General features: G+C 38.8%; 1 protein-coding gene across 2 annotated transcripts; it reads left to right on the forward strand.

Moving 5' to 3' along the window:
- Positions 1 to 288: 288 nt before the first annotated feature.
- On the forward strand, positions 289 to 4,731 carry LOC148042616 (arylacetamide deacetylase-like 4). Of its 2 annotated transcripts, none has more exons than XM_087701938.1 (4): positions 289 to 471; positions 1,237 to 1,457; positions 3,162 to 3,221; positions 3,817 to 4,731. In XM_087701938.1, the coding sequence occupies exons 1-4, from the start codon at positions 289 to 291 to the stop codon at positions 4,589 to 4,591; spliced, it is 1,239 nt and encodes a 412-aa protein (XP_087558064.1). In that variant the 3' UTR covers positions 4,592 to 4,731. The 2 variants fall into 2 exon arrangements, with proteins under 2 accessions (XP_087558064.1, XP_087558063.1); XM_087701937.1 differs by having other exon boundaries at positions 1,237 to 1,453; positions 3,158 to 3,221.
- The last annotated feature ends 6,233 nt before the right edge of the window (positions 4,732 to 10,964 follow it).

The raw sequence follows: 10,964 nt of genomic DNA on the forward strand, positions 1-10,964 counted from the left end.
ATCCATCCATCCATCCATCCATCCACCTACCTACCTACCTATCTATCATCTATCTATCTATCTATCTATCATCTATCTATCTATCTATCTATCTATCTATCTATCTATCTATCTATCTATCTATCTATCTATGTATCTATCTATCTATCTATCTATCTCTATCATCTATCTATTTATCTATCTCTTTCTCTCTGTGTGTCTTTCCTTCCCTCCCTCCCTCCTTCCATCCCTCCATCCATTATCTATTTTATCTATCTAGTCCATCTCCGGTTTAAGGATCTTTCCAGCATGGAAATGATATTTGGCCAAGGGTTGTGGCTGCAGATATTTTATTTCTGCATTTCGGTCCCATTTTTATTTCTCGGCTGGGTTCTTTACTATGATTTTACCAAGATGCATATCCCGCCAGGAATCAGCCAGGGCGGGAAACTTCGCCTCCTCTATCTGTCCGTCAGCATTGTTTTCAGACTGGTAAGTCCTTGGATTCTAGCTTCTGGTTTTTTGCTCATTTATGGAGTTTAGGGAATTTGTACTGCCGCCTATTCGCACATGGCATGCAAAACCTCATCTCAACCTAATAGAAGAAGAGCCGTATAATAAATCAATGTAATATAAAATCCATCCGTGGGTTTTCCCTGGACAAAATAGCAATTTGGTGAGCGGAAATTTGTAATGGAAAACCAAAGTTCCCAAGGGAGGGAACTGGACTTTCTGCTTTTTTTTTCTTTGAAGAGGTTTTCCTTCTCATCCAAGAAGCTTCTTGGGTGTTTTAGCCCCAAAACTTCAGAGCTTGAAGAAGAAGGTGGGATGAGAAGTGAAAGGCTAGTTTAACTGGGATAGTATAAGGTCTCTAGGAGGGCTGGACTAGAAGACCTCCAAGGTCCCTTCCAGCTCCATTCTGATTGTTTTATTGATTGAAATGGTCTGGGATCTTCTTCTTGAGCAGGGGTTGGACTAGAAGACCTCCAAGGTCCCTTCCAGCTCTATTCTGATTGATGTATTGATTGAAATGGTCTGGGATCTTCTTCTTGAGCAAAGGGTTGGACTAGAAGACCTCCAAGGTCCCTTCCAGCTCTATTCTGATTGATTTATTGATTGAAATGGTCTGGGATCTTCTTCTTGAGCAGGGGGTTGGACTAGAAGACCTCAAAGGTCCCTTCCGGCTCTTTTCTGATTGAGCTAGCTTTTGATAGCCTTTGTCTGCCTGGTTTCAGTCTTAATTTTTGCACTGAGCAGGATGTGCTTCTGGGGAAACTTGGCCTCTGCCATGAATTTGCCTTGTGGAAGTTCTTGGTCAACGGGATATTCCCAGTGGGGTCCTGTGACTTGGTCATCACAGAAACGCTTTTCGACGCCGTCCCGGTGAGGATCTATCAATGCAAAACATCAAATCCTGAGAAGAGACAAGGACTGGTGTGGCTTCACGGAGGAGCGGGCATTTCTGGAAGCTTCCGTAAGTTCTCCAAACACAGGCGGTCCTCAACTTACGACGACTCATTCAGTTTAGTTTAGTTTAGTTTAGTTTAGTTTATTTGGATTTATAGGCCGCCCTTTTCCCTGAGGGGACTCAGGGCGGCTTACAATCATTAGGGAGGGGGTGCAATTCAAAACAAACAATATGTGCCGTTCAAAGTCACAAGGTGGGGACTTAGGAATTGTCTTTCACCCTTATGACCTCTCCCACATCCCCCCGGGATCACACAAACAAAAAGGGGGACTTAGGGCCGTTGTTCACACTTACGACTCTTCCCAGTGCAAACACTTAGCAACCTGACTTGTACTTATGATGGCTGCGGCGTTCTGGGGTGATTTTTTTAAATATAGATTTTATCTGCTATCGATTATTTAAATTCTAGAATTTTCAACTGGATATTTCTACACATATTTCTATTTTTTTTCCCGGTCTCTGGTCTTTGACTGTAATAAACTTGATTTTGTTTTTATTTGATTGAAATGTTTGGCCTAAGAGAGAAATGGGAAAAATTGATATATTCATATTATTATTTATATTATTTATATTATTTATATTATTTATATTATTTATGTTGTTTATGTTGTTTATGTTGTTTATGTTGTTTATGTTGTTTATGTTTATGTTTATGTTTATGTTTATGTTTATGTTTAGGTTTATGTTTAGGTTTAGGTTTAGGTTTAGGTTTAGATTTAGATTTAATCTATATTTATATCTATATTTATATTATTTATAATTATTTATATTTATATTTATATTTATTTATATTATTTATATTTATTTATATTTATATTATTTATATTTATATTTATATTTATATTTATATTTATATTTATATTTATATTTATATTTATATTTATATTTATATTTATATTTATATTTATATTTATAGTTATAGTTATAGTTATAGTTATAGTTATAGTTATAGTTATATTTATATTTATAGTTATAGTTATATTTATATTTATATTTATATTTATAGTTATATTTATAGTTATAGTTATATTTATAGTTATATTTATAGTTATATTTATAGTTATATTTATATTATTTATATTTATGTTTTTATTTATGTTTTTATTTATATTTATATTTATATTATTTTTATTTTTATTTTTATTTTTATTTTTATTTTTATTTATATTTATATTTATATTTATATTTATATTTATATTTATATTTATATTTATATTTATATTTATATTTATATTTATATTTATATTTATATTTATATTTATATTTATATTTATATTTATATTTATATTTATATTTAATTATTTATATTATTTATATTATTTATATTTATATTTATATTTATATTTATATTTATATTTATATTTATATTTATATTTATATTTATATTTATATTTATATTTATATTTATATTTATATTTATATTTATATTTATATTATTTATATTATTTATATTATTTATATTTATATTTATATTTATATTTATATTTATATTTATATTTATATTTATATTTATATTGATATTGATATTTATATTTATATTGATATTGATATTGATATTGATATTGATATTGATATTGATATTGATATTGATATTGATATTGATATTGATATTGATATTGATATTTATATTTATATTTATATTTATATTTATATTTATATTTATATTGTTTATGTTTATGTTTATGTTTATTTATAATTTTAATATTTCAGAAAGCCACGAAAGGCTGTGTCGCTTCTTTGCCCAGGAAACTACCTCCGTGGTCGTCTCTGTCGCGTAAGGGAGCTCAGATTAATTTTGCAAGATGGGAAATTCAAATTAAAACTGCCATATCCTCTATTATTATTGTTATTAATGCTATTACTACTACTACTACTACTACTTATAATAATAGCAGCAGCAGCAGCAAGTAATACCTTACTCGGTCCTGCTGCCTATATAAGACATTACCTTAATAGCTCTGGGCCATTTTCAGGCCATTTTCACACTTTTCAGGCCATTTTCTGGGCCATTTTGGGGCCTTTTCCTGGGCCATATTCTGGCACTTTCTGGGCTGTTTCCAGACCATTTTCCGGGGAATTTTAAGGCACTTTTTTGGACTATATTCAAGACCATTTTTCTTGCTGGTATTTGTGATGCATTTTTGAATGTTCAGCTGGCTGAGTTTCATGTTTAATCAATAAAGCAAATAATAATAATAATAATAATAATAATAATAATAATAATAATAATAATATCTACAAATAATAATACTATACCTATAAATAATACCAATAAGGATAATAATAATAATAACAACAAAAACAACAATAATAATCATAGGAATGCCAATGCATTTGAAAGATTTCCTTTTGATTTACTGTTGGTTTAGATATCCATTGGCACCAAAACACCCCTACCCAGCTCAACAACGCGGCTGCTACGCGGCCATATCGTACTTTCTGAAGAACGCGACGGAGTTCCGCGTGGACCCTCAACGGATCGTGTTGGGTGGCGACAGCAGCGGAGGTGCCCTCGTGCTGGCCATTTCTCAAGAACTGGTCTTCAGAACGGACCTGCCCCGCGTCAGGGCCCACGTCCTACTCTACCCTTTCCTCCAAGCTCTGGATTTCAACTTGCCCTCTTACCAGCAGAACCAATCGGTGCCCCTTTTATTGAGGAGAAATTTTATCCGTTTTGGCCTGTTTTACCTCGCCGCAACGAAATTGAACATCGACAGTGTGATGTCCCAGGCTTACATTCCGGAACACCTCAGGGCCAAGTACCAAAAATGGATCAGCCACGAACATATTCCGGAAAAATTTAAACGCCGGGGATACGTGCCATTCGTACCCGGTCCCTTTTCAGAAGACCTTTTCAAGGAATGCGAGATAATTTTCGAAGCCAGGTTTTCGCCACTCCTGACGGAAGACGACGTCCTCCGACAGTTCCCGGAGACTTTCCTTCTGACGTGCGAATACGACATTTTCCGAGACGAAGGCTTGCTGTACAAGAAGCGGCTGGACGACAACAGGGTCCGTGTCACCTGGAAGCACCTGGAGGACGGATTCCATGGGATCTCCTTGCTGATAGGATTTGGGCCGATGGAGTTTCCCGGGACGAGAAGCAGTCTCAAAAGTGTCATCCAATTCCTCCAACGCTTCTAGAGACCCAGCGGCGGCCTCCTAGAGCCGAGGTGGCGCAGTGGTTAGGGTGCAGTACTGCAGGCCACTTCAGCTGACTGTTATCTGCAGTTCAGCGGTTCTAATCTCACCGGCTCAGGGTTGACTCAGCCTTCCATCCTTCCGAGGTGGGTGAAATGAGGACCCAGACTGTGGGGGCAATATGCTGACTCTGTAAAACACTTAGAGAGGGCTGAAAGCCCTATGAAGAGGTATATAAGTCTAGCTGCTATTGCTATTGCTAATCTCACCGGCTCAGGGTTGACTCAGCCTTCCATCCTTCCGAGGTGGGTAAAATGGGGACCCGGATTGTTGTTGGGGGTGATATGCTGACTCTGTAAACCGCTTAGAGTGGGCTGAAAGCCCTATGAAGCGGTATTGAAGTCTAACTGCTATTGCTATTGCTATTCTCCTGCTTTGTTTGTAATGCAAACCAATCAAGGAGGGAGGCAACCTGGAATTAAGGGGAAGCCTCTTTAATGTAATGGGTGCTCCATCCTTGGAGGTCTTTAAGAAAAAAGAAGAGACTGGACAGTCATTGTCTGAAATGGATGAGCAGGGGGTTGGACTAGAAGACCTCCAAAGTCCCTACCAGCTCTATTCTGATTGATTGATTGATTGATTGATTGAAATGGTCTAGGGTCTCATGTTTGAGCAGGAGGTTAGAGTAGAAGACCTCCAAGATCTCTTCCAGCTCTATTCTGATGGATGGATGGATGGATGGATGGATGGATGGATGGATTGATTGATTGATTGAAATGGTCTAGGGTTTCCTGCTTGAGCAGGAGGTTGGAGTAGAAGACCTCCAAAGTCCCTACCAGCTCTATTCTGATTGATTGATTGATTGATTGATTGATTGATTGAAATGGTCTAGGGTCTCATGTTTGAGCAAGGGGTTGGACTAGAAGATCTCCAAGGTCACTTCCAGCTCTATTCTTATGGATTGATTGATGGATTGATTGAAATGGTATATTGTCTCCTCCTTGAGCAGGGGGTTGGAGTAGAAGAACTCCAAGATCTCTTCCAGCTCTATTCTGATGGATGGATGGATGGATTGATTGATTAACTGATTGAAATGGTCTAGGGTGTCCTGCTTGAGCAGGAGGTTGGAGTAGAAGACCTCCAAGGTCCCTTCCAGCCCTATTCCGATTGAAAAGGTTGGGTTATTCTTATGATCTTCCATCCATTGCTTCTTGTCCTGCCCTCAGGTGCCTTGGAGAATAGCTTGACTCCCTCTTCTTTGAGGCAACCCCTGAGATATCGGAAGACTGCTATCATGTCTCTCCTGGTTCTTCTTTTCATTCATACCCAGTTCCTGCAACCGTTCTTCATATCTTTTAGTCTCCAGTCCCCTAATCCAGGTGGGGATTCAGATCATTAGGATGAACCAGATGTTACTTTTAATCTGATTCGCCCTACCGGTAGTTAGAAGGACTGGATGACCCCCCCCCTGCAAATTTTTCAATCCCACCTCTCCCCAATCCTCTTGTTTGATCTCCTCTGCACTCTTCCCGAAGTCTCAACATCTTTCTTTCTTTCTTTCTTTCTTTCTTTCTTTCTTTCTTTCTTTCTTTCTTTCTTTCTTTTTTCTTTTTTCTTTATTTCTTTCTTTTTTCTTTCTTTCTTTCTTTTTTCTTTCTTTCTTTCTTTTTTCTTTTTTCTTTCTTCTTTCTTTCTTCTTTCTTTCTTTCTTCTTTCTTTTTTCTTTCTTTCTTTCTTTTTTCTCTTTTTCTTTTTTCTTTCTTTCTTCTTTTTTCTTCTTTCTCTTTCTTTCTCTCTCTCTCTCCCTCCCTCCCCCCTCTTTCTTTCTTTCTCTCTCTCTCTCTCTTTCTCTCTTTCTCTCTCTCTCTCTTTCTTTCTTTCTCTCTCTTTCTCTTTCTTTTTCTTTCTTTCTTTCTCTCTCTCGCTCTTTCTCTCTTTCTCTTTCTTTCTTTCTTTCTTTCTTTCTTTCTTTCTCTCTCTCGCTCTTTCTCTCTCTCTCTCTCTCTCCCTTCCTTCCTTCCTTCCTTCCTTCCTTCCTTCCTTCCTTCTTTCTTTCTTTCTTTCTTTCTCTTTCTTTCTTTCTTGTATGGTTGGTTGTTTTTTTGGTATCATGGTGACCAAAACCGGACGGCGTATTTCTTGCCTAAGTGTAAATTTGTCTTTTCTCACCATGGCGTTGCGTTTTGTGGAAGACGGAAAGCGCGGGAAGAAAATCCCTTTCACCATTCTGCGGCGACTCGTTTAAATGTACGCCTGGATGAGTTCCAGTCCCTTGTTCTTGCATTGCAGCATATAAAGAGAAAATAAATAAACGGGTTTTTATTTTATTTTAGCGTTCTGTGTTCCTTAAGGAGATCGTTGTGGAAATTCCAGGTTCCCCCCCCCCTTCCTGCTTCTGGATTCTGTTTACTGTGTGAGGCTGGCATTGCGGGCACCATGGAAAAAACAGCCTTGCTACTATCTCTTGCAATATCTTTGGTTTTGTAACGCCATGCGTAGGGCAGGTTGTAAAATGTGTTGGGCAAGTAGCAGAAGATCAAAAGTTACGTTCTGCTTTATCTCCTATCTCTGGAGAAAACTCCACCCTTCCCAAGTGAACCCAACGTCACACTGCGCTGGCCTCCTTCCCGAGAATTGGATGGAGCCTCCACAGGTATTCCTCGACAGTTGGCTTGGTGACCGTCCAAAGTTACAACGGCACTGAAAAGAGGGGACTTGGGAGCAGTGGTGGTGGGGGCAATGGTTAGAAGGCAGGATTGCAGGCTAACTCTGCCCAGCTGTCAGGAGTTCGATTCCAACAACACAGCTGCTCAAGGTCGACTCGTCCTTCCGTGGTCAGTAAAATGAGGACCCAGTTTGTTTGGGGTGATAGGCTGACTCTCTAAGTGGTTTACAAACTCAGCATTGTTGCCCCCAACAATCTGAGTCCTTATTTTACTCATCTCAGAAAGACGGAAGGCTGAGTTGACCTTGAGCCAGATTTCTCTCCTCTCCCCTCTTCTCCTCCCCTCCCCTCTTCTCTCTTCTTTTCTCCTCTCCTCTCTTCTTCTCTCCTTCTTCCCTCTGGTCCTCTCCTCTCCCCCTCCTCTCTTCTCTTCCTATAGTGACCCACCTCTTAGAAGAACTACCTATTTAATCTCAGCTGGGGAAAAGTTGCTCTGGCCAACTAGCATATCTCCATCACGAAGGCCATAATTAAAATTGATATTTAATCTGCTGAGCAATCTAAACAGTTGAAAACCTAAGTCAAATGGGGTAATTTTCAAACAGGGAACCTTTTGGAAAGAGATCGACCTGTTCTCGATTTCAGAACACGGGGTGACCAAACACGCCCAATGTAGGAGTACAAGGTTGCGGTTGAAGAGGGAATCACTCTCCCACTCTTAAAAGGACGACGTGGCAATGCACACCTCACACACACACACACACACACACACACAGACCCGGACACGGACACACAAAGGAAATTAAGCTGGGCCTGCAATTTCTTTTGACTAGATTACCAGGAAAATCTATCTATCTATCTATCTATCTATCTATCTATCTATCTATCTATCTATCTATCTATCTATCTATCTATCTATCAATCATCTATCTATAATCTCTCTCTCTCTCTCTCTCTCTCTCTCTCTCTCATCTATCTATCTATCTATCATCTATCATCTATCTATCTATCTATCTATCTATCTATCTATCTATCTATCTATCATCTATCTATCATCTCTATCTATCTATCTATCTATCTATCATCTATCTATCATATCTATCTATCATCTATCTATCTATCTATCTATGTATCTATCTATCATCTATCTATCATATCTATCTATCTATCATCTATCTATCTATCTATCTATCTATCTATCTATCTATCTATCTGTCTATCATCTATCATCTCTCTCTCTCTCTATCATCTATCATCTATCTATCTATCTATCTATCTATCTATCTATCTATCTATCTATCTATCTATCCATCTATCTCTCTATCATATCTCTCTCTCTCTCTCTCTCTCTCTCTCTCTCTCTCTATCATCTATCATCTATCTATCTATCTATCTATCTATCTATCTATCTATCTATCTATCTATCTATCTATCTATCTATCTATCTATCTATCTATTCCATCTCCAGTTTAAGGATCTTTCCAGCATGGAAATGATATTTGGCCAAGGGTTGTGGCTGCTATTTTATTTCTGCATTTCGGTCGCATTTTTAATTCTCGGCTGGGTCATTTACTACGATTTCACCAAGATGCATATCCCGCCAGGAATCAGCCAGGGCGGGAAACTTCGCTTCCTCTCTCTGAGCATCAGCATTGTTCTCACACTGGTAAGTCCTTGGATTCTAGCTTCTGTTTGTTTATTTATGGAATTTATGGAATTTATGGAATTTATACTGCCGCCTCTTGGGTATAACGACTCAAGGGACCTTACAGCGTGTAGAAACCTCATCTAAAAACAGTCAGTCTAATAGAAGAAGAGCCGTATAATAAGTTAATGTAATAAAATAGATCTGTGGGTTTCCCCTGGACAGAATAGCAATTTGGTGAGCAGAAATTTGTAGTGGAAAACCAAAATTCCCAAGTTTATTTTTTCCCAAGAGGCAACTGGACTTTCTGGTTTTTCTTTGAAGAGGTTTTCCTTCTCATCCAAGAAGCTTCTTGGGGGTTTTAGCCCAACAATCTCAGACTTGAAGAAGAAGGTGGGATGAGAAGTGAAATGCCTCCCCGAGGATAACCAGAAAGTCTAGTTTAACATTTATCTGGGATAGTATAAGGTCTCTTGAGCAGGGGGTTGGACTAGAAGACCTCTAAACTCCCTTCCAGCTCTATTCTGATTGATTGATTGATTGATTGAAATGGTCTGGGATCTCCTGCTTGAGCAGGAGGTTGGACTAGAAGACCTCCAAGGTCCCTTCCAGCTCTATTCTGGTTGATTGATTGAAATGATATAGAGGATGGTTGGACTAGAAGACCTCCAAGGTCCCTTCCAGCTCTATTCTGGTTGATTGATTGATTGAAATGGTCTGGGGTCTCCCTCTTGAGCAGGGGGTTGGACTAGAAGACCTCCAAGGCCCCTTCCGGCTCTATTCTGATTGATTTATTGATTGAAATGGTCTGGGGTCTCCCTCCTGAGCAGAGGGTTGGACTAGAAGACCTCCAAGGCCCCTTCCGGCTCTGTTCGGATTGAACTAGCTTTTGATAGCATTTGCCTGAATCCTTCGCCACCTAGAGCCAAGGTGGCGCAGTGGTTAAATGCAGCACTGCAGGCTACTGCTAGATCAGCAGTTCAGCGGTTCAAATCTCACCGGCTCAGGGTTGACTCAGCCTTCCATCCTTCCGAGGTGGGTAAAATGAGGACCCAGACTGTGGGGGTGATATGCTGACTCTCTGTAAACCGCTTAGAGAGGGCTGAAAGCCCTATGAAGCGGTATATAAGTCTACTGCTATTGCTATATATATATTCTGTCTGATTTCATTCTTAATTTTTGCACTGAGCAGGGTGCGCTTCTGGAAAGACTTGGCTTCTGCCATGAATTTGCCTTGTGGAAGCTCTTTATCAACAGTGTATTCCCACTCAGGGCCACTGACTTGGTCATCACAGAAACTCTTTTCGACACCGTCCCGGTGAGGATCTATTGGTGCAAAACTTCCAACCCTGAGTAGAGACGAGGACTGGTGTGGCTTCACGGAGGAGCGGGCATTTCTGGAAGCTTCCGTAAGTTCTCCAAACACAGATGGTCCTTGACTTATGACGACCCACTCAGTGACCAAATTGTGTGTAACGTGTAATTGATCGATCGATGCACACTTTTGCACTGTAGTATTTAATGGCAAGGGCGTTGAAGGATTGATATTACAGTATATTATTAGTTCGGCCATGCAACACTGGCAGAAAAATGGTGATTTTTTTTAAAATGTAGAATTTATCTCCTATTGATTATTTAAATTGTAGAATTTTAAACTGGATATTTCTCCAGTGTTTCTATGGTTTTTCTATGGTCTCTGGTCTTTGACTGTCTATTTTCTTTTTATTTGATTGGGCGATGAAGGAGACAGAGAAATGTTTGGGCTAAGAGAGAAATGGGAAAAATAAATGTATTCTGATTTATATTTATATTTCAATACTTCAGGAAGCCACGAAAGGCTGTGTCGCTTCTTCGCCCAGGAAACTACCTCCGTGGTCATATTTGTTGGGTAAGGGAGCGCAGATTAATTTTGCGACACGGGAAATTCAAATTAAAACTGCCATATCCTCTATTATTATTGTTATTAATGCTATTTTACAGCTGCTGTAAAAAAATCGCGCAGACTGATTATAAATTGCGGCACAATTCAGTAGCACAAATGATCCACTGGAATTTGTGCAAAAATT

Source organism: Thamnophis sirtalis, unplaced genomic scaffold (genome assembly GCF_051295495.1).
Source record: "Thamnophis sirtalis isolate CommonGarterSnake01/CBP01778 unplaced genomic scaffold, rThaSir2_p1.2 scaffold_15, whole genome shotgun sequence".
In the NCBI taxonomy this organism is placed as follows: domain Eukaryota; kingdom Metazoa; phylum Chordata; class Lepidosauria; order Squamata; family Natricidae; genus Thamnophis; species Thamnophis sirtalis.

Coding starts and splice junctions, on each gene's coding strand:
- LOC148042616 (XM_087701938.1), top strand. CDS start 289: ATGGAAATGATATTTGGCCAAGGGTTGTGGCTGCAGATATTTTATTTC. Junction 1,458..3,161: donor ATTTCTGGAAGCTTCCGTAA/GTTCTCCAAACA, acceptor TATTTCAGAAAG/CCACGAAAGGCTGTGTCGCT. Junction 3,222..3,816: donor TCCGTGGTCGTCTCTGTCGC/GTAAGGGAGCTC, acceptor CTGTTGGTTTAG/ATATCCATTGGCACCAAAAC.